Consider the following 27,583-nt stretch of genomic DNA (forward strand, 5'->3'; position numbering starts at 1 on the left):
CCAAGGCAAACAAGAGCAGAAACACCTTAGTATACATCTGTGTTTTTGTTTTGTACTGCTTTGTGTAATTGTTGTAGTCAGCATTTTACCAAACTGATTTTTCTTCGCATTATGGGAGAAATTCATCCAGAGGCTGGTAACCAGGAAGCATGAAGACTGTGAAGCATAGTGAATTAACCGTAAAAGTTTTTCTGTTAGGCACAGTTTATAATACATATAGCTATAATTGGTCTTTTTGTGTGAATTCATTATGATAACTCTTATAACAAAAATTTTTACTTTCCTATGCAATGGATTAGCTATACCTCTAAACCACTAAACTCTGAACATGATCTCCCCCGCCAGTGAATAAATATATTATCTTTTGAAGCTTATTCAGTTTTTGATCTACAGTCAGACTGTCAATTAATGTGTAATGATTTTTATAATGCAGGCAATTGCCTAATGGGAATTGCACTGTAACCACTTATTTTACATAGGCCACTGGTTGGTTGATCGTCGGATAGCCAAGATTTTTGATCACTATCATTTTGAAGTACATTTAAAGTAAACTTTTGATTACTACTGTGACCTGGTCTATTATGGATTATAAAAACAAATCTACAAATAAATATGAATCAGTATCAATAACTTGGGAAACAGACAATAATAATGTATTTTCATTCAGAAGCCTGTCAAGGAAATAAATGACTTAAAAGTACATATGATTAACCTGCTACTTTTGGTAATAAACAGAGCTTCAGTAAATCCTTAACATAATCCTTCATATAAGGAACAGATCTATAAAGGTAATTGCAAAGCTGTCTTTTTATTTTGGCAGTACTAGTCTTTCTAAACCAGACTTCTTTTGATGTCAGTTACACCACTTCAGCTTTGAATATGTAACAGTTTAAATTTAAACTTTTTTTGTATGCTATCAAGTTGAAGTGTTTACTTTTTTCACCTTAGCAGGTTGAAAGTTTCCTATGATTGTAGTTCCGCTTGTAGTAGTAAAGATGCTGTTATCTAAATGCAGCTAGCACAAAAGTGTTTTCTTAAGAAATGTACATTTTTTCAACTGTCTTAATGATATTTTTTCTATCTTTTTGTTATAATTCTGTTGGCTACTGATTACTTTTGCTATCTAAATCTAATTACAGTTTCTAATGCAGATTCCTTATGATTTTGCCACTGTGTATGCTGGCTCTTAGCATAGTCACCATAAAAATTAGGTTGATAAAATTGTTCTTATCTTTGTTTCCAAGATTGGCAGGGAAGAGGAGGGATTACAAACAGACCTGATTTTTTTTTTCTCTCAGTGACAGATAGGAAAAAAAACATAGGAAAATATTTTAGTGATATTCATCTACTTAGATGATTTCTAATAAAAATGTCATATATAATTTGATCTTTTAACTGGTAGCTCTAGTATTTTGGACAGTATTAGTTTGAATAGGCCTGATACAGAGCCCTGGATTACAGTATTACGTGGGATATAGTTTGTTTTTCTCTCAGGGCGCAGCATACTGGTATCATGCTCAGCAGGGCTAATTGCTTCCCTCCTTTTTTAAACACAGCACTTGCACTGGATGTGTAAGCCCAACAAGGCCCCCACCCCAGTCCACTTCCAGGGGTCTCCCAGCTCTGCCTAGCCAAGGTGCGGCTGCCCATGGACTTAGGAGGGAGGAGTCCAGTTTTGGGGCCCAGGAGCTGGCGACATTTCCCTTGCCCTTGCCTGCAGCACGGCTCCGTGGAAGCAGCAGCAAGCTCTGTGATGGGCCGGAAGGATTTGTGCAGCCTCACCTCACTGAAAGGCAGGCAGCGAAGGGGCAGCTTGGAAGCGGCTGTAGCCCAGTGCTTATCCCTCGGGATGATGTGCACAGCTGGGGCCTACCCTAGCTGGGTTGTGGTCCGAGGTACAACGATCCGCTTCGTGCTAGGGGCTGCCTGGGTCCTTAATCCCAGACACCTCTCGTCTCACTCCCTCCTCCTGGGCTACGCAGGACTCATCCTCCTGAACCTGATAGCTCTCTGCTGCCTGCTAGCCATCCTCAGCAGCTGCGGTGCCTTGCTGCTTGACTTCCTGGGGCTGCAGCGGGGCCGAGTAGCCGCCCCCCTGCTGCATGGCTTAACTGCCCTGTTTGCTGCCATTGCAGTGGCCACAAGCACCTGCCTCTTGGCACTGACGAGGCACAACCTCCGCACTAAGCAGGAGCTGCAGCCTTTGGGCCTCTCCTCAGTCTTTGGCTCAAGCTTCTTCTTCTGTATCATTGCTTTTGCCCTAGCAGCCACTGCGACTGCCTGGAGCTGCACTGCCTTGGTGCAGGTCGAACCTGCTGTGGCCCTCTGCCATACCAGGGTCAAGCAGCAACAGACAAGCTCGTGCCACACACCTGAGGGAGACACTGATAGCAACGCACACCACCTTCCTTCCTCACTGCAACAAGAGGCCAGACCACCCATGGCTGTGAGCAGTCCCTTCATCCAGGGGGAAACTGAACTCAAGATAGAGGAAGGTCCCCCCTTCAAGCAAGAAGAAATTGAACTCTTAAGTGGAGGAAGGTGTCAACTCCATCCACAAGGAAACTGACCTCCAGACAGAGGAAAGTCTCTCTCCCAAAGAGGTAGAGATACAAGCCCAAATATCACAGTATCCTTATCATACATAAGAAAACTTACCCCAAAATGGAATGGCCTTCAAAGAAGCAAAGAATGAATGTGAAGTAGAGAGAAATTCCCATTAACGAAGGAAAAGGCTAACTGACACAGGGAAGACCTTTTCTCTTCCTGGAGATGCCAACTACATTACCCCATGAAGCTTGCTCAAGTCAACTATACGGACACTAGACAGTAAGAGATTTATCAAGCAAGCTGTATAAATTAAAATTTGAGCAAAATTCTTGCTTTGCTGTGGGGGAGACTTAAGACGTTATGATAAATCAAATCCTTCTTTAAAATAAATGGTTAGAAGAAACATTAGGGCCTTCCTTACCTGCGAACAGGACTTAAAATGTCTTCCAAAAGAAGATAATGTCCCTTCCAGAAGAGGTGCAGCAGCAAAATGAGAAAAAAAGCAAGTACAAATACTTGGTTAAGTTGCTTAAGGTTAGTCTTAAAATAGGAGTTATGGGTCTTCAAATAACCAGTTCACTTTAGGTCTTAGATTTGTAGGACCCAAAACAGTTAAGATAGATTAAAACATCATGGACTTCTTATACTGGCTTTATTTCCATACTGAGGCAGGTCTGCATATTGGTAATGTTACAGTAGGATTGAGAGAGTATTTTATGTATTTGTTTTGCAAATATATATTGTGTTCTTTTTTTCTTTATAGTCCAAACACTGTGTATTTCTTTCTCAAGCTGTGCTGCTTCATTATATATTCCATCAGACTGTTCCATATGTTTCAAAGTAGAAATGTTCCTAACAGCGTTCATTGGGTTTATTTCACATGCCCTAACTATTCTGAAGAACAGGCCAAAGAGGATGGCACAAGACTGCAAGTGCAAGGAATTTTTTTTGTCATGCTTGGCCTGCGATAAAATACAAGCAATCCAGATCTAGTGTTGTTTATTATTTTCCTACTTTGCTATGCATCAGTAGATACGTACAATTAGTTCATCTTACCTTGTTAGTTTTATAGTATTTTGGGGTAAACTGGGGAAATTCCCCCCTTCAGTTTCTACCACCTTACTGTCTCATCCTTTCAAACAAGGAAAACTCTTTTGTTGAAGTCACCAGGTTTTAGAAGTTGCTTGTTTTGTCAAAATTCCATGACCTTATCCTTAATTAGAGGTAGACAGATCCCTGCCAGTTGTACTTACCTTGGTTTATAATGGTACCGGAGACAAGCGTCCTACATAACTTGCATCTGCAGACTCTGACCTGTGAATTATCTGCCTTACCACCTGCCTCCACTTTTAACTCATCTAGTAGTTTCACAACTGTATTATGCCAGTCTACATCTTTCAAAAAGGTGGCCCCATCCATTTCCTTTCCTTGCACTGGCCCTTGTGCGCAAGCCGCCATGCAGTCTGATCAAGGAACTCGTTGAAAACTAACCCAGAACATAGTTGACTTTCAGGTTGATCAGAGAACTGATGTATTAGCTGGATGATTATGCCACATCGGTCGTTACTGAGCCATAAATATCATTTGAGTCTCAACGCACAACTAAGTAATCTGGAACATGACACTAGTTGTTCACCCCCTCCCCCACCAAAAATCTCTATTTCTTTTCTGATATACACACACATGTAAAAACATATATAACATTTATAGAAGATTATTATGTGGCAAAATGCAAATTCACAGCACTTGGATCATTAAAATACCATATGGCCACCATAAAGATGCAACTAAGTCAAGGTTTGTACCAAAACATAAAAATAAGCAATATACTTAGAGTAAATGCAACATTTTAGACAAGCAAGCCCTTTGGGTCCACAATACAACCAACCTGCAAACTAAGGCTTTGGTTCCACAAGTGTCTAATTGCTGGTTGCCACAACTTTCACCCTCTGTGTACCTACATATTGCATGTACCTTTTCCCTCCTGTATGCAAGTTCTGGAACTTATTAGATATGTTAAGTCATTTCAGCACATTTAAACAGAAAAATATTGTTTCTTTTTCTTGTCTGGTTATTTACCTCTGTTCTGACCCAGGCCAGAGAAGGGTCCAGGATTCCTCAGCCACTACACAGAAGGATCCAGGAATTCACAGCTGGAGGTAGAGAGGTCAGGACCATGGCAGGCCTAACTTAGATTGACTCAGGTACTGAGGAACCTCAGCCTCAGGACAGATTGAAAATAAATTCATCCAAATTCAATTTAACCACAGCATTTAAGTAATTTGAAAGAAAATGTATTTTGTATGTTGAGAGGCAAAGAATGTTATCAATGGGAGAAACGACAATGCCATTAGTCTATATGGGACACATGAAATATTGTGGGATTAGCTGGGCATATTGAACCAGTATAGGAGCTGAGGAAGATATCTGCAGCACTGTACTGAACCAAGTAGGTAAGATTCAAGCTGGACTGAGGTGTAGGCAATACTAAGCAATTCTTCAGCAAGCATTACAAAAGTAAATGCATCTAAGGTCCTGCACACTTTGAAAAAGTGATTCTTACCCAAATAATATGAACACCTAGCACATCTGAGGCTAAATAAATACACCTATCACTGTATACCTATACTTAGTATACTTGCAGTACTTCTGATTCATTATAAAAGAAGTATCTTGTCAAAGGCCATAGAAAAGTATGAACTGTGTGATCAGAGTGAGAATTTGACACATTTCAAACAGCTTAAGGAAAAAGAGGTAAATTAGGGACATGTAGATGAAGAAAAAAAATTTGAAAACTTTGAAGAAGAGAAGTAACTACACATGGTAGGGTGGAATAAGAGCTTACTCCCACAATATTGCTCAGGCAAAAGTCTTAAAACTTGATACCAAAACAGATGCGAACAAAACTTGACTGGTCACTCAAGAAAAAAATCTTTAAGACTGACACAAAGCACTCAGATTTTTGCCTTGATTCCAATGCCAAACCAATTAATACAGTTACATGGATTTTTTTCCCCCCTCATTTTATTATATTTGAAATAACTGTATTTTCCAGACTAAAAGGCTGTAGCTGTCCATGGTATTGGAATAGTCCCCCTGGCCCCAGGCTGATGAAGGTCTAAATCACAGTTTCATGTTTCTTGGAAGATGTTTCTCCAGCTCCTCAATACTCTTAATTTTGTGGTGATGGATGGGAATGCACTGGTATGTTACTCAAGGACCTATACTAAATACACTGCAACAGCAGAGAATACCTCCTAGTAATCCACAGTGCCTGAAACAGAGCCCAAATAACACGGACACACAACTTGGGAGTAGTTTTGTTTCCGAGGTATAGGCACTACATAAAGTAGAATACAAAGTGGTGTTTATCATCATTTCCCCTCTACTACCATCCCCCACCAACAGGAAAGTCTTAAGGAACAAGCTGCAGAAGCAGACCAAACAAGGGAGCTTTTGTCAATAATTTACAATATTAATAACTGACGTTCACAGGAAGAACGTATGCTTTCAGTTTATTTTTTAGGTACTTAAAAGCATGTAAGAATTCTTAAGATGAAGCAACATTTAATTTGAAAAATTGCCATTCCTAGAATGACATACTTGCCTCATACCATGATCTGCTACTGATGATACAAAGTCTGATTACAGACCACTTACCTCTCCATTCAAGTTTTAAAACTTCTGTAAAGCATTTACAAATAGCTGGCATTTGAAAGCTTCCCGTATTTGCTACTTCCGAGTAATAGCAACTTGCAATGCTGTTTTCTAAAAATTTAAACATTAAAGTATGTCAAAGGTATTTACATATAACAGTGTCAATCGCTTGATGAAAACAAAGTTTATCTTAGCTTTCGAGCACACTGAACCAGCAGAATAAACACAGGATCCCCTTTGCATGGGATTTACAAGCAGAAGTGGGATTTCTTTAAGCAAGCTAAGATTTCAGCCATGTTTCTGTGGGTACTGAAGTGGTGTTAACTCTTTCAAGCACACTGTGTGCCTTTTGAGACTTATTCTAGCAGCAGCTAAAACTTATTGACTACTAGGCAAGAGTTTGTAAACTTTACACATTCTGCTACTAAATTTCCTTTCATAAAGTCTATTTGATCCAGATGCATGACTTCCGTAATTGCTTCCAGCCTTGTGACCAGCATTCCTGCCAGTAATTTGGTGACACACGGAACTGAGGAAACACTTAGAAGTGGCAAAGAGTCTGGTAATATTGATGCAAAGAGATTCTTAATTATAAAGCAGCAAAAGTAATCTAGCAATTTATGCAGTATACTTATGCTAGGAGGAATTGTTAAAATACATACAGATTTCTTCAATTTAGAAAGAGAAGCATTCCTCTTTCTTTCTGGCACATCCAGTTTTCAGTAGGCTTTCGAAATCCTACAAGAGCAGAGCCCTGGTTACAAAGAAGTGATCAGGTTCCCTTGCTCAGGGCTGGCCAAGTTACCTTGTTTAACTGCCACTGCATTTTGCTTTGAAATCCTTAGAAGTTGTTTGGTAGCTTAACACAAAATCCAAATACTAGTATTTTTATAGTGAGATTAGCCCATTCCACCAACAAAACAGCAGAAGTAGACAACTTACTGGGAATGCTTGCCATCTGCCAGAAAATACACTTTAGTGAAGACAGATGAGAGGTATTTTTCTGCTCAAGTCTCCATGTATCCAGCAAATGGCTCGCCTATGCTGAAAGGCCTCACACAATCAGGAGCTATTCCACTTCCAGTAGTGGGAAAGAAAAAAAGAAGTAGGGGGGAAGAAAGGGGTCAACTTCTCTCAGGTTTTCCTTTGGATTCAGCACAGCATTCTTCCCTCTGCAGAACAACTTGTTTCCCCTAGCTATGTCAGGTAGTCCAACCCTAAAATCCCAGCACAGCTGCTATTTGAACTCTGACAGTGCTGCTCCTGGGAGGAAGAGATTATACATGAAATAGTTTATATTATGGATTAATTTTTGCCCTTTAACATTTTAAATGTCTTTCCAGAACTCTGTTACCCTAAGTTCAGCTGAAAAGGGAACATTTTACTTCAAGACACTGAGAGAACAGATTAACAATGCAACCTCACCTCTATTTTTGGTTAGTTTTACTAGAATGTAAGAACAGTGACTAAAGAGAGTTACTAACTAAACTGTATGATGGCAGACAATCTAAGCATCATAGAGCAATATTGTCCTTTACTGAACAACTTAAGTATACCGTGATCTATGTTATAGCTTGAATAGTACAAGGAACACATCTGATTTACTGCTGTTGATGGCCCATTGCCATTGTTCAGTGTGGATGTAGTCAGTGATATAACATTTATTTGTCTTCCCTCACAGGCAGACAACTGATCTGACTTTCATCACAGCAAAGCTGCACCCTTGAGGAAAGTACCCTGAGCAGATGATCAGGTAAGAGGTGAGGCAGTCTTCCTCAAGTCAGCCTTTAGCTGAAGTCATTTTTCAGTTCTATCCCGTTTAGGCCCCCCTCCCCCAGTTTTTGAAAAACAAGACATTAGACAAGCTCACTTCAGTTTTACTTCATAGCTTTGCTCCTAAAGAGCTATGAATACTGCCACCCTGTGGATGCCAAAATATTTAAGCTTTCAATACATTGATATACTAACGAAACAGAGATGGGATCTGCTCTGAAGCAGGTAAAAAAAAATTTTTTTTTTTTTTTTAAACACCAAGACAGCAAAAGGAATAGAGTGTAGGCTGTAGGTAACAAAAATTGGGCTAACAGACAAAGTGAATTACCTTAACTTTATCACAACAGAGGAAGCACCAAGAAGAGGCGCTTATTAGTGGCAGTAGGGGTCCTGCATGAGCTTGTCCATGGGTTTCTTTTCAAACACACATTTCTACAAATGCATCTGTTCTCCCACCTCCAATAACAAGCAGTTGGGACAAAGCAACAGTTTTCTACTGTACATCCTTCACACAGGTATTTTAGTGTAAAGTTAAAAAGTATAATTCTACTTGTGGCATCTCAGCTTCTTTAAAAACACTCATTTAAGCACTTTAGCTCCTTCAAGGGTTACTTACACTTTACATTGACAAAGCTCTAGTTTATTTAGTGAATATGTACTATGTAATCAGGTAAAGTAGTAGATATTTCTTAATATTTACATCAAAGTAATTATTTTTCTCAAGTTTGCATAGCATACTGCACTACACAGATGTTTGGTAGGTCGTGTCAAACAAAAGATTTAGAAGATGCAACAGCAACAGAGCTTTCTTCAAATGTTCACCTGCACCTTTGGATGAAAATTTGAGTTTATACAAAAAGACACACCGAATACAATACTGTTGCAAGTTTTAATGTTTATTTCCCCAAGACAGCCTAGCCTGCACTCTACTTGGATAAATTTCACAAGCTAGTTTCCGCTGCTTCTAGTTTTAAACTTTAACCATGTTTCTGATGACAAGGAATGCTGCAAAAATACTCTAGTCCAACAAAGAGTTATGATCACAAAATAATCTTTATCCATTCTACAGTGTTTCAGAATTACCAGTTGATTTTAAAACACAAGGTAGATATAGATGCTAATGGTGGCTAATCTGGTATGTTTTATTATAGCAAACTGTTGTTCATGCAACACTTGTGCTCAAAGGGGAAGGCACAGCATTTCCTACAATGAGCCACCTTATAAAGAGTTCATTTTGTACAAATTTGTAATGTCACCTTTAATTTAGTGTGCAGAACCTCAAAACTGAGGCATTACTCCAATTATAAAAACACTTGCATCCCTTTTATGCAAGTTTTAAAAATACAAAGTTGTCTCTCTAAAGTGGCTCAAAATAGATTGTTCATGGCTGCCTACATCTAAGATAAAAAGAGTCTAAAACAATTGGATTAGGCATATTAAAGGTGTTCAAACCATGACTTGATTTGTACATCTATTCACACCTCTTTCGGTCTTTATTCGGCAGTACATATGCACCAAATTTCATTTTTAGAAGTTTCCATATCATTTTCATAGAAAACAAAGTTTGAAAACAAGTAACATTGAAACACAGCACGGTATTCTACCACAACGGAAACATTTGGTTACAGGACTCAACAAAATCTAAAAATGAACTATGCTGTAGATTACCACATGCAAAGGTCTTTATGTTATCTTTGAAAATGAAAAGGATGAGATTTTTATTACCACATTTTACTGCTTTCTACTATTATGGCAAATTGTGTACTGCAACACAGTCTATTTGAAGGGAAATGTATGATTTTTCATGCAAAAATCTACAAATTAGTTTTGATGATATGGAAAGCTTTTCATAACATCAAACATTCATCTGGTGCAAATGCACAGGGAAGCCTTCCTGAAAATTCTGACTTTACGAACAACTAATAAGCCATACAAGAAAGAAATTAAAAATAACTAAAAGAAAAATAAGAGGGAAAAAAACAAAAAGAAACACAGGCTGCAGGAGTAAACCAGAGTCTGCTGCTAAACCGGTCTTTGTTTTTGTGTCCAGTGTAAGTTAACACTTATGAACTCATTTTGATGATTTACTAGGTTTGTTATCAGCCCCCTGAAGGCGAATCAAGCTTGCATGCGTTCACATACAGCATCACAACCATACTCTCGTACACACGCCACTCCAGGACTAGGAGTCTGCTTCATGACTGAAGAGCCCCATATTGGAAACATCAGCCTGGCTCCACAGCATTGAGTCCAGACATTCATTCAATGTTGTCCATTCACACGGTGCTTCATAGCAAGGCCTGGGCTCATTCTCCTTGGACTTATATGGGCATCCTATTCTCTTATGCTTACAAGGCTTGATGATGATAGTACTGCACATCCCCCCAATTGCTCTAGTAAGTCATTGTTCCTTCTCAGGCACTGAAGATCTTTGACCTGTAGCCCTTTTTCTTTGAACAATCTAAATAAGCATTCAGTGTGAAGTTTTTCATTACATTTTGCCACTCATTCTCACTCGCACCCACTCGCCATCTTGACTTCATTTGGGCTTTTCTGTGATTCCAAATGAAATCTTCACATTTTCTTTCCCGATTTAATGCAGCAGCGGATCCCATGAGCCAAGATTGATGGATCAAACCTTTTTTTTTATTCAGTGCTGCATTGTACCTAACTTCCAAAACACCACTCTAAAACTGGAACCCTTCTGCTGGTACATTGGCAGATGAATTGAAACCAAATGTTCCGCCTTGTATTGCCTCTGGAACAAGGCTAGGATCTTCGTCAATCTATAAGAGAACAAGAAGATTAAGTAGGTACAGAGAAACCAAAGTCTAGCTAAAAAATAAACTGCCAGACAATCCTAATGAACATTTATCACTTCACCTCAGTTTACTTCATTGTATCAAGTCTTCCCAATTTTCTCCCCCAGCTTAGTAAAGGTACCATAGTGACAAAATAATTTAGGCTGAAATGTTTTAGCTTACAGGTGGACTAGCTTTAGCAGGTGGACTATATGGTACTCAGAGTCTGCTGTTTATTATAAAGTTTTCACACCTGGAAAGTATTTTGTCAGTCACATCATCCTTACTGCCAGTTTATAAGCTGTCACAGTTCTTAGAGGAAACCAAGTGATGAGTAAGCCAAAACTGCAGTTTCAATTTAAATAGGCAGTATACATTTCATCATATTTGAATTTGTCAAGGACACCATGTTAAATTCCAAGTCCTGTAGTGAATATGCAAGTTTTGAGCTGCTAAGACTTGTCTTATTGTTCATCTAAAAGACGAACACAAAATACATTTCTGGCATAAAATACATTTCATGGCAGATAGTAGGGCATCAATTCAACTGAATTTTACCATTTTGCTATAATCTGCTCCTAGAAGTTCTTCAACCAAGACGACAACACTTGCTTCACAACGCAGACTGACATTATTTATTGCATCTTTCCATGCAACTAACTTCTTTTACTATTTAAAATGCACACATCTCTGTAAAATAACCTTCTTTTGATTTACATCATATATTTAAACTGAAAACAACATTCTGGGCCAGCACATCCTTATTTTTACTTGTGTAAGACCACCTACCTCTGTCATTACTAAGATATTCAAAATAATTTGTTTCTTTCTTAAGCAGCAGAAAATAAGACTTGGTATTCAAGTCAGCAGGGAGCTTATCAGATGTGAGAAGTCAAATTTAGTCAGAAACTGGCAGTAATAGAACTATTTTAAGCCTCGTCTTCAGGGAATAGAATACTAGGCTTCAGTTAGGCATCAGCTCTTTAGGTGCTTCATCATGAGGCAGCAGCCATGCAGCAGGATAACATAAGGACTCATTTTTCATTGAATTTGGTAAGCGAGTTTAACATCTTCACCACCACAAACTTAAAACCAAAATGGTAATAACACTAAGCAAAAAATGCAGGAACAGTACAGACAAATGCATGTTAAGATGAAATATTAGTATCACTTTACTCTTTAAGAAACAAGCAGCACCCAGCTGAACAGAAGTGCTCTTTAACAGCATGGTTGCAGAAGATGACACATCCTGAATGGCAAAGAGTCAAAAACCCTTCCTTCTGACTTTGAATACCCATGATGTGCATTTTATCAGCTTCCTCTATGCTGCTTTTCAAATTAAAGACAACATGCAAACAAATAATCATAAGTGATATCCCCATATTTATCACATTGTTAAATAGTATCTTAAAGGATTTTAAGCAACTAGTTCATACTGTTGAAAAACTACACTTAAGATGCCAGTGGAAAACTTACGATTCTCTCATCCAGTCTCAGAGAGGAAAGTTATTCAAAATCCATGGTTATGAACACAAGATCTATGCAAGTGAACCAATCAGTGATAACCCTTTGGCATAATAATTAGTCCTGTTTAACACTGGTGTAGTTTATACTCAGTTCTTATAGTGGTAGCATCTAGCAAGCTGTTTACATGAAGGTTTACAATATTTCCGACATCTATGCAACTGTACTACCGCTAATAGGTGTTTCCTACCACTGGGGAACTGAACTCAAAGTCTCAAAAGACTTCAGGCAAAGAAAACTAAGTGAAGGTATCAGGTATTCAGTCTTTAACTACAACTCAAGCAGCAACAGTGACAAGGGAAACAAGGAAAGCCAAGTAAGAGCATAGGTTGGAAAATACTAGGCTGTCAGTAAAGTAAGTAATCCTAGAATACGTGAAGTTATTACCAGGACATTGTTAATTTCAGGTCGTACAAAATACATTCTTCAAAAACATACACATCTGCTCTTCTGCAACTGTATACACCATGGCTTATCTGAACAAGTAAATTCAGTATGTAAAGGTAATGCATTGAAGTATAGAGGAATGCAGATTAGAAAGGGCTGTATTTCTTTAAAATGATAGTGTTTCAAAACCTAAAAGCCTCTCATTATTGCCTGTAATTAACTATTCAAAAAGGCTGTGGCATCAAGTTAGAAGTTCCATGAGTTCAATAACCCATTTTGTTTAATATTTATTTACATTTATAATTAGTTTTATAATCTATCAGTACTAGTCTAATGGAACTTTATTAAAGGAAGCTAGTTACAGTTTCAGTGAAACATCTCTCTCAATTATATTCACACCCCTTGAAATAAGACTGCAGTTTTACATATAAATTATGCACAGCACAACTAAGTGTGTTTCAGTAATTTGGGTGCAATAAAAAAATCCTGAAAAACCAAAGTGTCAGAGCATGCATTATAGTTGAAGTGTCTATCTTCGACCATTTTTATAAGTAAACAATTTCAAAGGCAAATTTCAGAGCTATCATGCACTTACATCATCTGAAGAGAAGAACTGATCAATGATCTCATAAGCCAGTTTGTAGATGTCTTCGTTTTCATGATTTTGTAGCTGTTCAATTTTCTCCAGGCCTAGAGGAAACACACAGAAGATAACTGAGTTAAAATTTTAAGTTCAGTCAAAATAACCTCCATCTCCCCAAGGCCTCATCATACAAAATAATTAACAACAAATCTAGGAATAAAAGCAAGTATGAATAAGGGCTGTTTACCTCATTTGAGCTGCTTAAGCATAAAAACTTCTCAGAAATTCAAGGAAATATATTAAAGACTGGGGCATACATACTACAACAATTTATATAAAAGGTCAAAAATCTTCTGGCACTGATAGTATTTCCCTCTCTCCCCACCATGAGTGGTTAAGCTAACTGTGGAAATGCAGTAAGAGTCAAGAGTTTCACTGATGTTCCGGCAGCTGGTGTGGCAGTCCCTGTCCTGTGACATTCAAAATCCCCTCACATGCTGTCTGTGGCATGCACGTGATCAGTTACTGACCTGTAGCTTAAGTACATACCAGTATCTCCAAGACAATAAAAATCATTAGCAGACATGAGCAAAGCATGCATATAAATATATTAGGAAGTTCTGACCATTCTCTTCATGTTCCCAAAACAAAGCTTTTACCAGTGCCTGAGTTTATCACTGTTCTTTTCCCCTGAAGAGTTTCAGCCAGCTATTAAATAGCAGCCAGTCTAGAAAGCCTGAAAGCTATTAATGAATTACTACAGTTACTGTATTTCTACAACTTCTGAATTTTTAAAAATTTCTACATACAACTGGACAACTAAGTGTGTCATCCCTATATTAACAGATATGTATTTGTGAAGTAGTACACCAAACTTAGAAAATTGGCACCTGATAGGCTTCATAATATACAATCCAATTTCTACACATTTTACTTGATCATGAACTTAATCGGGGAAAAAAATATATATTTATCTAATAGGCAAGAAAAAGTGATTATATTTTATTTAAAATGCTTGCTCAAAACATTTGTGCCAAAATAAAGCCAAGCCCGCAGTGTGCATGTGCAGTGAGAAGCAAAGCCATCATTCATAAAAAACAGTATCCAAACATTAAGCATCATACCTCCACACTCTTCTATAAGATTGGCTATGGTTTCTGCTTCATCTTCAGCCATTTTTAATATATTACTTAGTCCATCCAGAACAACTTGCACAACTTGTGCATCTTTTACTGTTAGCAAATTGCAAAAGGGAGGAATTACATTTTGTTGAATTAAGTATGCCACCTAGGAAAAAAGCAGAATTGATTCAGAATCATGAGAGAAGTAGTGCATCACAAATGCACACAAACTAGAAGTGAAAATATTCAGTTACCCAACAGTATAAGACTCCAGCAATCATCATTTTCAAAAATACTCATTTTAGAGCATAAAAAGGTATCGCTTATGAATTAGGTTATAAACATATTTCAAGTCTAAATCACTTAGACAAGCAGTAACTACTGTAACCTTTTCATTATTAGAAAAGGAGTTTCAACCTGATCTTTGAAGAATGACAACCTCCCTCCTGATACAGTAAATAATCTGGGCTAACAAGAAACTAGAATATTCATATTTAATGGTTTCTGCCAAACATTAACATTATGTCCTGTTTTCATTTAACTCACTGACACGCACTGACATCAGAAAGTGGGAAGTAATGCGGTCCGTCTGTAGCTTCCATGCTTTTAATTATCACACTCTTGCTCAAGAAAAGAGGCGCTACAGATGCTGACTGGCCAGGAACCTTATCAGAACCTGAATGTTGCTATTCATAGCTACTAGGACGCACCAACAAGAGCTCTGATCCAAATTCTCATTAATAATCCTAATCCCAGGTCATTCCAAAAATGGAAACTGAAGTTAACTCTTAAATCCCTTTGGGGAAAAGGGAAACAAGTTACTGAACAGGAGAGGAATCGACACTTTCATAATCCTGTCACAGAAAAAGTTCAAACTAAGCAACTGAAATGCTATCAAATGCACCCAAGAAAGGTAAAGGACCCTTTCTAAAAGTTTGACTCACTTGGTCTTTTCTTCCGCTGATTGTTAAGTTGCTTATTGCCCAAGCAGCTTCCTTCTGAGTACCAAAGTCACCCTAAAATACAACAGTAATTAGAAATAATCATTCCAGTTCTTATTTGATAAATTCATCCTGTTTAATGTAATTCTGGTAAAAGTTTACATTTGTTACAGTCATTTCCACATGGTGTCACCATATCAGTTTCAGTTAAGGAGGAAGGGTAAGTGACAAAGCCTGTAGATGTTCAAGTCCACAGCAGTGTTCATCCCTCCTCTGCAACCATGTTTTTAATGCTCTTCTAGAGAAAGAGAATTTGTTTGTACCAAAGTAAAGAAGAACAGCTGCAGTACTCTCCTCTCACATTCCTTATCAACAGCTGTCATACATTAGTGAGAGATAATGTAGAGAGTGGTAATTTTGATAAACACTGTGTATACTGTAATGAAGTCTGGCTCTGAAGTTAGCCCGCTCAAGTCTATTTACTAATTTAAAAAGTCTTCAACTCTATTCTCAAGATGATCAATAACTGGTAGTAACAGAACTATTTATGAACAGCTATATGTTACTGGGGAAAAGACGCAAGTACTTCTTCAGTCACAACCCCAATCCCTACACTGACATGGGACCATGCATTTTTGCCTTGGCTGAAATCATCATAAGGTTGGTATTTCTGGCTTCCTTCCACACTTCAGAAAAAGAAAGGCAAGTCATGAATAAATAAAAAGCAGGAAATATTTGAAAGACAGAAGTGTTGTATACTTCTCCCCATTTATAAACACACTTAACTAAACTTTATCCTCACAACAGAGTTCCTGGTAACACAATGCAGTCTGGAAAATTATGTTTTAAAAGATACTAAAACTCAGCAACTGAAATTGAATACATGTATTTGAACTCCAGACGGATGACCCACTGGCATTCAACCCCTGGTACTGAACAAGCAGTGAGAGACAGACAAAGCAAGAGAAAACCAATCAGAACTGTTTGCTGGCAACTACTTTGCTCTACTATTTAGTAAAAAAAGTAATCCTCCGGCATCCTCCCAACCCAGATTTTACAATACGATATAAGAGGTAAAGCAAGAAGTTCAATGCTACTTTCCCTACTTAAGAAAATAAACAGTTAAGTCATTGTTATCTTACCTTATCTAGAAGATGTATTATCATTGGAACAAGGTTTGCATCTATTACTGCCTGAACTTGCTGCTGATTTCCTGCAGTGATGTTAGATAGGAACCACACTGCTTCCTGCAAAATAAGATGATTTACTGAAGTTATTAACTCACAGAGTCTTCTATACCATATTCTATTCCCAGTCCAGCTAGTTTTTATACATTCACATTTTTACAGTTGATACAACAGCCAGTCTTAAATATAATTAAAGACTTGATCTATTTTGTATGTGGCTGAATTCCTAATAAGTAGACTAAAAGTACAGGTAAAGTTGACAACTACATCTTGGGAGATTCCACAGGACTCTAGTCTTTCATTGTAAAGAAACTACAACCAAATACTCCAAATACATAGATTAAATGGAAAATTTAGAGACAAAGTCACAAGGTTACAAACAAGCATTCAGAATTGATTCTGCTACTGAGAATGAATGTTACAGCATTTTCAGCTGACTGCCAGATGAACTCCAAAATGCATTACAGCATCATGCATTTCGGACTCCAGAGGGGTAAAAGATAATGTTTTTCTCCTGTTCCAAATGTGTTTCTTTTTTGTTAGTTTCAAGTCATCAAGAAAATGCAATGCATACTAATCAATTTAAATGCATGCTCTTCAAGAACACAGTAAAGTAATATGATCCTTTATGATCATTCTATCCAGAAGATCACATGCCCAGGACACCCTCTTTCCAGCAATAACCACTGGCAGATGCCTAGGAAAGCGTACGCAAGAAGAGATCTTTTCCCCAGTGGGCCCTCATAGGCCTTGACAGCTGACATTTTGAACCAAGCCAAATGCTGTATTTGGATTTTTTTTTTGTAATTGATCTATACTTCTAGTCACAAGAAATAATGAAGACAGACATAAAATTAAGTATATGAAGAATAAGTATCTCCTTGTTTTTAATCTTTTAGTTGATAAATTTCTCCTTATTCTGCACGACAACTTTTTGGATAAATACTTCTAACACAAGATCCAGAAATTCCTGTATTTGTGTATGTGAACATTCAGCTGAGTCTCTTGGATCAGATCACAGGATCATTTTCATTAATGAACCTGTTAGAGATTTTTAAGATGCCTAGGCTTGTCTGGTGAGCTTGTTTTGGGCTCTAATCATCGGCAATGTTGAAAAGTAACACCCCAGAATTTAACAACATGCCTCAGATGCACTCCGGAATCAGCACTTCATTATCAGTGCCCCCAGTTTACAGCCTTTTATATACCCCACATACACACACACGCACGTGCTTCCCCCTCCCCCCAAAAAGTCTGATTCAATTCAAATTATATTTACCATACACACTCCATTCAGAGAGACATCCAATTATCTCTATTTCATCACTTCCAAGAGAGTCAGTTTGATTAAGTTACATTTATTTTACATATCAAGAACTAACTTGTTAACTTAAGTATGTTAACTTAAAGGTGGGCAGGGGGGAAGGGGGGATTCAGCACCTCATGTGCTCTTGCAGTATCTTAAAAGTAGTCAGTCACTCAAAGCTCTAGCACACTACACTATTTGCGGAATTCAAAGTGGCCAAGCCAAATATCAAATAATTTTCAATCAGGCACAATCTCTACAGTTACATACCTTATTAATTTTTTCTTTGGGATGCGTCAGAAGTGCTGGAAAATGTGAAAGAGCTTCACAATTCAAAACTACCTGTGTCTGTTCATCGGTACCAGTGACAATGTTTCCTACAGCTCTCAGTGCAGCAGTCTGAAACAGAACACTTTCTTTGAAGTTCTTTCAAACAAAAAAGATAAATTCTTTTAAACAGAAAAGACAAAGATTTTTTTCTAATCAAAGGTACATTCTGTACCTTCAGAACAAGAACAGTTAAAGTAAAACATTTTATGCAAAGGTTGTACCACGCAGCATTTTAAACAACTCTTTCTTATAATTATCCAAACGTACTTGCACTTTAACTTCTTGATGACTGAGAAGAGGAACCAAATGGGGGACTATTCCAGAGTCTATCACCATCTGGATCTGTTCATTGCCAGCATCCGTTAGATATGAAAGCGCCCAAACTGTATCTACCAATATCTAAAAAAAGTTATTTTTAATTAGCACAGAAGTGTTATAAATCTTACAAAAATTAAAAGTGCATACAGTTCATATTGTGAAGTCAGGGTTTTGATGCAATACAGCAGATTCACATCCATAACCCATTTAGTTCTACAAGTTTTGTACATTCCACTGTATAAAAGTCTGACATATCTACTATTTAACCTGTTCCCGCTCCCAAGAACACACAGAGGTAAGAACAAACCAGCTAAACAGCCCAGAACTACAACTAAAATTCTGAAGAATATAATAATCAGAGGAATTCAAGAATATCCACCCTTTTCATGAAGTACTGGAGGGACAATGTGAGATATGAAAGATTGATCCCAAGAAGGAAGATAAAGTCTTAGGAAATACAGGACCGCTGGCATCTGACATACTCTCAAACCAGAGGTCTACACTTCACAGTCTCAAGTTATTATTCCTAGAATTCCACCAGGAAAGCTAAGAAAGACTTAAAACCTTCTGCTGCAACACTTTAGACTGATTTTCCTGGATCCTGGGGGCATGTGCGCGTACGAATATTCATGCACAGAGAAGCCAATTAAAAAAAGCAGAAAATCAGAACATTTCAAGTGACAGCTTACAAAGAAATTAAACAGTTGAGAAATGGAGCATAATTTCAGCTGACAACTCTTGACTAACTGATCTGTAAATACAGACATTTCAAGAAATTCCAAATAAGCTTCATTTTCACCTAAAGGAATGATTAAAATACAATTCAATATGTATATTAGTTTAAATATATTTTGTTAAAGCACTTGTTATTAGACACCTAAACTACAACTTTGCTAAAAGGCAGATACACAATCATGAATAATTCTGCCTTTTGTTTAGGCAAAAAGCTGGCCTATTTAATGATTTCAGTAAAGTCTCCGTTGTTTCCTTCACTGTGAAAATAAGCTAAAGTTCATATTTATCACCTCAGAAGTTTTATATAATACTTGCTAGCATTTTTACATTATCACCAGCTACTCATATTTCTCCCTGGATTACTGGACACTGGTTTTCATTACAACCTCAAACTTTTTAGTGCTAGCTGTATAAAATCCTATGGTTATCTATTAATGTCTGCAGAAATAGATAAAACTGCATTTTTACTTCCTATGAGGATGAAATGACTGCATGAAGAAAATAAGCTGATTCTCTTAAGTGTAGGGAAAGTACATCCAATTGAGTACTCGCAAAAACACACAGGGAAATAAGGCAAAATCATAACTGCTGCTTAAAAATATACATCAAGATATCAAAATAAGCTTGCAATGATCCAAGAGAAGACTTTTTTTTTAGTTAATTATGACAAATCATATACTTTACCTAAAAAGCTACACATGAGCACAAAATAACTTGCTGGAAGTGGTGCTACTTACATTTACATCTGTGTGGTGAATTAAAACGCAGAGGGCTGGAAGGATCTAAGTAGGAGAAGAAACATTTAGCATTAAACAGCTATGTTTAAGGCATTCAGATATTCAACTTCGTTTAATTACACTGAGCAGTAAGTAATTCAGTCACCTCCTGAATGGTTTCCATCGGTGGAGGAGGATCTTTGTGACGACACAAGTTGACCATGACCCAAGTAACATTTCTTAAGAAAGTTATGGGAATAGATGGGCTGATGAAGGACAGCAGTGGTTTCACTACTCCAAGACTAATAACATAATCTCTACACTGGGGTCCATCACCTGTTTAAAACACCAAAATCATACACAAAAAAAAGTATGAAGACAAAAAACATCCCATGCCATTCACAAAAACAGTACCACAAAACTATCCTCTTAAATTAACATTAGGCTGCAAGTTCCTAAAGATAACCTGAAGCTTTCTACCAATGTTTTGACATAATTTGTGCATGAGTCTTAGACCCTGTTGTATGGGCTCAAATCTGTACCATCTCCTGGTTCAGCATACATCCAACAAAAGAATTAAAAAAGTGATTAACAACAGCTACTTAGTAAATAATGTATCCAATATTCAGCACTTACAAGGGAGTCAGCCTAACTTCTGTACATTTAAAGTTGTTTAAGTTAAAATGCATACAGACCTGAAGTCAAAGACGATGGGCCTGGGAGATGCATACAGATACACACAGACACACATCTATCATAAAGGCACACTTATTTAAAGCTTAAAAAGGACCTGTAGCTGCCCAATTGCTTCATTTTGAACCACTCATTAAAAACAGGTAAACTGCTAACAGAAAAGCGTTCCACGAGTTACAGCAGATCTACAGGGCAGGGTGGTGGCAGGGCTAAGGAAAGGGGTGGAAGATAGTGCAACCAAGAATAGTTGATTGCCCAATGCATTCCTAGAGATCCCTACAAAAAGATTAATTAGTACTAAAACATCCCAAGAACAGTTCAGAACTGCCTGAAAATGGACACTGCAATCTTCGTATTTGAAGAATAAACACTGTTTCTGTCACTATCTAGGTAACACTACAGTTGCCTCAGACACACCATCCAACTTGTGCTACACACACCTCACTAATAGTCATTCCAGGCAGCTACAATACTGAACTTTGTTTACTTTCTAATATTTTAGAAATGCCTAGTTTTTCTTTAGATTGTAGAAATCTCAGCATCTTATAGCTGATATTAGCTTTCCATCACTATAATCAGGACTACAATCATATACACTGCAGCAGCTAAAGCTCACACAAAAAGAGGACAATCAAATGAAAGATTGAATGATCCCAACCTAACTAGAATTCAACACACACTATGCATGTGAGCTCAGGCAAAATGTCAGAACTCAATGGAAGACAAAGTTTTTATTTTAGCAATCTGCATGTTTGTTTGCCAGCATTTCTTCTTCCTGTACCTGGAATGGAAGATGTAAAGGCACATGTTTGTGTGCGCACACTGTATTTGTAGACAAAACAGGAAGAAGTTAACAACAGGGTGTAATTCTTGACATAATAGCTTCATGTATCAAAGCCAGTCTAAGAGCTGCATTTCATAGCTGAGCATATCTCCACATTCTAATAAACAAAATCCTAGCCATTTTATTCATTCAATTTCAAAAGGAACTTAAAGGTTTTTAACAGCAGGAGTAAGTAACACAAACCTATGATATTGCCTAAAGCCCACACAGCTTGCTCACAAACATTTTGATGAGGCGAATGCAGCAGTCTCAGAAAAAGTGGCACAGCATCTGAAAAACACAAACAAAAGAAACCATGCCGCTGTTAAGAATGAATTTGTCTTTTGAGAGATATAACTGACATAATTAACTCTTCAATAAAAATTCAATACTGCATGAGAAGTTTTTCTTCTAGTTGAGTACTGGTCAAAGCTTTACTACTAGCTTCCTAGATGATATTGAAAGAAGACACATTGCAACAGTTATTCTTTTATTAGTTTCAAATAAGAGCCTGCACTTCAGAACACTAAGGAAGCAGCTCTCAACATTTAATCAGCTTAGTCTTAATAAAAGTTTACTGAAGCTTATAAAAACTCCATTTTTAATTATACTAATTGGAGTGAATTTAGAAATTCAGTGCTAACTTATTTGTCAGAACTAACTGACAAGTAGTAACTGTTTAAGACCAGCTTCACCCAGTCAAGTTAGCCAAGCTCAGGTACATCTACATTACTGATAGTAGTAAGAGGGAAGGACAGGGGTTTGATTTGCTGCAATGTTATGATTCAAGTACCCTCTGCCCCCCATCACATCTTTACTAGCAGTGAAGCGTGCGCCAGTTGCTGGTCCTAACATGCAGAAAGCTAACTACTTGAGGACCTTCCAAATACATTGCAAGTGGGAAGCTCCAGGCAACACTTCAGCAAGTAACTTCAGCCGTGGTTCTACCAGGTGGGAACAAGGCTGAGCACAGGCGTGGTGAGCTCCAGTGCACACAAGTAACAAGGCAAGTAAACTGCACTGGAAGAATCCCTGCCGCTGATGCAAAGCGCTCACTGAGCACCAGGCCACTGCGCACTTGCTCTGATGTTTCCAGACTCATCTATATTAGTATCCTTTGAAGACAACCCTTATGAAAGTATCTGTACAGCAGCAGCAGCTGTTACTACGAATCCATTCTGCTCAGTCTCCCAAAAGCTAATGTAGATACACTCAATGTGAGGTATCCTTTTAGATCAGTAATTTTTGATTCCCAACTTGAGAGCTGTTGTCCCAGATAACGGAACAACCTAACTGATCACCACAGGGGAGATAATTTCAAATGCCAATACGTGACCAAAAAGGGTCAACTGATGAGCAGTAAGAAAGGGATCCAAAAAACAACACGCAAAACCACACAGTTGTTATCAAGAACAAGGCAGCTACCGTTCTGTCCCATGCTGGGGTCAGACAGGAGAGTGCTCCCAAACAGCCACAGCTATACTGAGTCAACATTTAAAAAACATTCTGCATGCACTACATTTGGAAAACTCATTTGGATACTCATTGTTGCCCCCAGAACTAAGAGGCTTACACGACTGACAGTATAATCTGAAAGAAACACTCTCATACTTCAGACCACATGGTATTTCACTAAATGCTAGTGTTCTATAGATTCTCTCTCAATATGAAACATTTTTTGTTAGAGATAACAATCACAATAGATTCCTTACTTTCTCCTAAATAAAGGTACTTACAATGCTTGTGTGCAAGGAGGGAAACACATCCCCAGCAACTATATTAATTAATACTTTCAGGAAGATGACAGACCATCTCCTTTCATTTAAAGAAATCATTGCAAGAAACAAACCACACTTTCATAGGTTACAACTATTAAATTGGCTAATACAGAACATACATGCAGGCCTGGCTAAGTCAGAAATCATCACTGAAATAAATAAACGCTATAATCGGCGCTCAGCTTCAATCCATCAATAAGTTAGGTTTAAACAGTTAGGAAAAAAAAAATGTTCTAAATCAAGAGATGTGTAACAGAGCTTATATATTAACTAGATTTTCAAAAGAAAACTCAAGATGCAATCAGGAAAGGAACAGAAGTAAGATGGGAACATGAAAAGTTACAACTATTAGCAAAGACCACCTATTTTAAGGGTCAGATACAATCTTTATCAAAGTTAATGGGGTCAACACTGACAGTTTGTTAAAAGCAAAGGGTAATTAATCTTGTAACCAATGCAATTTCAGAGCATACGTTCAATTAAAAAGTTCCTTAGACTGAAGTTACCTGCCTTAAATTCTTTGAAAACTGCTATTAGAATTAATGTATTTGTCCAATTAAAAAGATTTTTAACTCCCTCAATCGTTTAACAGAAATAAACTTTAGCATGAAAGAGAGATATTACTTTTAAAATCATATCCAATAATCTACGGATTGTGAGAAGCCTGTAACCGCTAGGCACTAACAATGAACAAGAAACAATCTACTTCTATTAAAGTGAAACAGTTAATCATGGAAGAGATGAAAAACTGATACAATTTCATTGCTTAAATTACACAGTACATTTCAGAAGCAGTATTACACCAGTTCCAAGTAGTTAAAAAAAATCCAATACATGATAGTGGGTGAGGGAACCTACAAAAAACATGAAGAATAATTCTGTGCCTTTTCATTGTTGGAAGCACAGCATGTCCAACGGAACCAGCAGTGTCAGCTAATACAACACTGACTCCAACTCTTAAAGCTACTGATATCTCACTTAATGGAAGTTTTGTGGTTTTTTCCCTTGAGTTTTAGGGAAATTTTTGTTTTGATGTTTGCTTGATTCTATTATGGGTCACAAGAAGCTCAGCTGTTTTATTCAGCAGGTTCAAAAAACCTGCTGACACTTCTATTTAGCTCTGCTTTACCAACAGAAGTACTACTTCAGCCTAGGACATGTTTAAAGTGCAGAAAATTGTTTGTTTTGCTTGGCAGTTCAGATTCCAAGTACAACAATTCCTTCCCAAGCTTCAGATTCCTCAAAATATGAAGGACAGCATTTTATCTTCAACATGATTTTGGAAGCGAGTTTGATGAGAGGCACCCTCTGAACTTGGTCCACACCTTTTCCTCCCTCTTCACAGTTAGACAGGAAATCCCTCCATGGGAGATTTAAAAAAAGTTTGAAAACTGGAAACGAGCAGATATCATCTCTGCTAAAATAGTGAGTTCCCAGAAGAGATTACTCACCATCAGGAAACCCAACTGAATTTAAAATCTGAGAAAATGAAGAACAAAAGCAGGTGTGTGCTTCAACTGATGCTGCTTGCCAGAGAAGAGGTAGAACTTCTGGCAGGAGACTTCATGGGCAGGTCCTTCAGCGACGTGCCTGTGATTGACAATTCAATTTCAGGCATCCTGGCTATCGCATGAAAGGACCAACCCTATCATATGGATTGGTGAACATGCTTGAGATAGAGAGAATAGGAGTGTGGATGCTCTTTACAGTATCATTCAGATCTTCTTATTTTTGTGGAAGTTACAGCGCACGCTTTATCAATGATCAAACACTGTTTGACTTACTAGATTGAACTACGGCCTGTGTTTGTTCAGAGGTTCCAGATGCAATGTTTGTCAAAGCCCACGCAGCTTCAAATTGTAAAGAAGGACTATAAAACAAGAAAAAAATTATTGTAAAATGAGTTTTCATTCAGAATCTATAGGCATGTTAACTGAATACTGAAAAATCTTGCAATAATTAAATGGTTTTAATTGTAAGAGTACTCACTTGTCATCTCTTTCAAGACAGTGCACTAAAATAGGTAATATTCCTGATTTTATTAAATCATCAATTGGTGGATTGCGATCACTGGAAAGCAGCTTTCTGTTTAGGAACAGAAAAGAAAATACAAGGCTTATCAGGGGAATCACAGTATGAGAAGTTATGACTGGAAAGGCTCTCTGGAGGTCGTCTAGTCCAACTTCCTGCTTGAAGTGGGACTATTGCTAACACTAGATCAGGTCAGTCATTGCTTCATTAGCTAAGTTCTAAAAACCTCCAAGAAGCATGGAGATTCTGTGAGTTCTTTGAAAAAGATGTTCTAGTGCTGCACTACCCTCTGGCAGAGAAGTTTCACAGTGTCTAATCTCATACTTTCAAAGACCAAGTAGGCTTTATTTTCTCAACTTCAGTGAAAAATAACTAAAGTCCTATGATAGAAACCACTGAACTACTGAAAACCTGAAGTTTGTCTATTGCAGTTGCCATGTATTCTCTGACTATTTTTGAAGAGTATCACCAGTCAGTAAAATAAAGATTACCAAAGTTATTCAGTTACACCCTCCTGCAGCATCTTCCTCCCCCGCCCGACAAGGCAGATAAGCAGATCCTGGCTACCTTGGCAAGACTGCCAGAAGCTTGTTTCTTTCCTACTAAGGATAAAACGTGAGAGGCCAGGGATTCACAGAGTACTACTGCGAAGAACAGAAGTTTACAGGTTTGTCATAATTTCTGATCCCTTAAATTCCTTCCCTGCAGAAAGGTGAAGCTAAAGGAAGAGGGGGCTGCTTCCGAAAACTTTTACAGGTAGTGGGAAGAGAGATTTTCTGTATTTGTGAATAAACTGGGAAATGAAGAAATGACTACAAAGCCTCTCGTAACAATTGGCAAAATGGGCGTTTTCAACTTCCAGCTGAGCAAAGGAGATTCCTTCTAGAAGTGATGATAACTTACATCTATGAGCTTACAAAAAGAACAAAAGTTGTTTTTTTTTTTGTCTTGGGTTAAGTACTTCTATCAATTTTCAATGTACGTTTTGGGGTTCAATTTGGGCAAGATTCTTCCTTCTCATTCCAGCTTCAGACCAAACGGAGACAGAGTAATTAAGACTGAAATGCAAGCATCTTCCTCTCTAAAAAAATACTTCAAGTTTCTACTTTTAGGCCTTGCGAACAACATGAATTGCACTGGTTTAATTTTAAATTTAGTTTTCAATTGAAAAAAAAAAAGAGTATTTAAACTAGTAAGAAACCCATGTGGATATTTCCATCAGGCTTAATTCAGTGCACTTCAATCTAGTTTTCATCAGCTATAATAAATAGGGTTTTGTAAGTGATACTGTCCTGAGTTGACGCATTTTTTTTAAAGAAGGCAAGTCCCCTGATGAAACAGCATGGAAACTGCTCTAACACTTATCAGATTCTAGTACAGTAACTCCCAAAAGTCCAAGCAACTTCCTATTTGCCTGACTTCTCTCCCTCCAGATACAAAGTTGTAGCGCTCTGCTAAAACAAAAAAAAGCAGCAGCTCGGGAAACAGCAGCTAAACAGGAAATTTATGCAAACACAAAGACAAGTTCTTAACAGTATTTTTGGAATACTTCTCATAATATAAATGCATATATAACTATACATATAACAACTATGCATAATTCCTCTTAAAACAAGGACAGGTCTTAGAGGCTTAATCGATGACAAAAAAAATATAAGAAAGATTTTTATAGTCACTTGTTTCTGTATTTTAGACTAAATACTGTTTATAATCCTGCTAATTATATGTTGTACTCCACTTGTGAGAAGCATCAAGTTATTATTGCATTAGAGTAAACCCTAGTATTTGTGTACCTAACGAAATTCTGACCACTTTGAATACCCAGATATTTTGATCTTTTTCTTTTAAAGCCCTCTTTATCAAGGATTTTTTGAAGCTTTCTTCCTTTAAATCAGTAAATTACATCCTATTTCTAGTTTAGCTAGATAAACTGTAAGAAAATATATATATTTGAGAAAACCATCTTACCTCGCAGCCTGCACAGCACTTAACTGTATACCCTGGTTGTCACTTGAAGCATTCTAAAACAGAAGAGAATTTAGACTTTTCACATACTTGTCACCAGGTTATAAAGATGTTCAAACACAATTAAGAATTTTTACCTGTACTATTGCCTCCAAAGAAGTATTTTGCTAGAAAACAGATACAAAAAAAAAGTTAGAAGTTAGAAGCGTCTTCTGAGTAAGTAAAAAAGAAAACATCTTTAGAGTTAGTTCTTACCACTCTAAAGTCACCATCTATATCAGAATCTTCACAGATGTCTTCATGGGGTACATTTCTCCTCTTTAGAAGATGCTCATCTCTTTTGTTCTTAAAGAGAAAAATGATT

At 37.5% G+C, this 27,583-nt stretch overlaps 1 protein-coding gene and 1 non-coding gene across 2 annotated transcripts in view; both read right to left on the reverse strand.

The window, feature by feature from the left end:
* Positions 1–8,858: 8,858 nt before the first annotated feature.
* The window catches only part of KPNA4 (karyopherin subunit alpha 4), a 28,981-nt gene continuing 10,256 nt past the window's right edge, over positions 8,859–27,583 (reverse strand). Inside the window, exons 3-17 of the mRNA XM_067301574.1 lie at positions 27,475–27,564; positions 27,357–27,386; positions 27,223–27,275; positions 25,213–25,308; positions 25,008–25,093; positions 21,650–21,736; positions 20,096–20,265; positions 19,951–19,995; positions 18,428–18,559; positions 18,101–18,229; positions 16,480–16,584; positions 15,341–15,412; positions 14,400–14,562; positions 13,288–13,382; positions 8,859–10,766 (exon numbers count right to left, since the gene is read on the reverse strand). Coding sequence (XP_067157675.1) covers positions 10,668–10,766; positions 13,288–13,382; positions 14,400–14,562; positions 15,341–15,412; positions 16,480–16,584; positions 18,101–18,229; positions 18,428–18,559; positions 19,951–19,995; positions 20,096–20,265; positions 21,650–21,736; positions 25,008–25,093; positions 25,213–25,308; positions 27,223–27,275; positions 27,357–27,386; positions 27,475–27,564 — 1,452 coding nt within the window. The 3' untranslated portion in view covers positions 8,859–10,667. The remainder of the gene's footprint in view (positions 10,767–13,287; positions 13,383–14,399; positions 14,563–15,340; positions 15,413–16,479; positions 16,585–18,100; positions 18,230–18,427; positions 18,560–19,950; positions 19,996–20,095; positions 20,266–21,649; positions 21,737–25,007; positions 25,094–25,212; positions 25,309–27,222; positions 27,276–27,356; positions 27,387–27,474; positions 27,565–27,583) is intronic.
* Positions 17,530–17,856, reverse strand: LOC136992794 (small Cajal body-specific RNA 7). The gene has a single exon (XR_010885224.1). It is a non-coding gene; the product is annotated as a small Cajal body-specific RNA 7 (non-coding RNA).

Source organism: Apteryx mantelli, chromosome 9 (assembly GCF_036417845.1).
Source record: "Apteryx mantelli isolate bAptMan1 chromosome 9, bAptMan1.hap1, whole genome shotgun sequence".
NCBI classification, from domain to species: Eukaryota; Metazoa; Chordata; class Aves; order Apterygiformes; family Apterygidae; genus Apteryx; species Apteryx mantelli.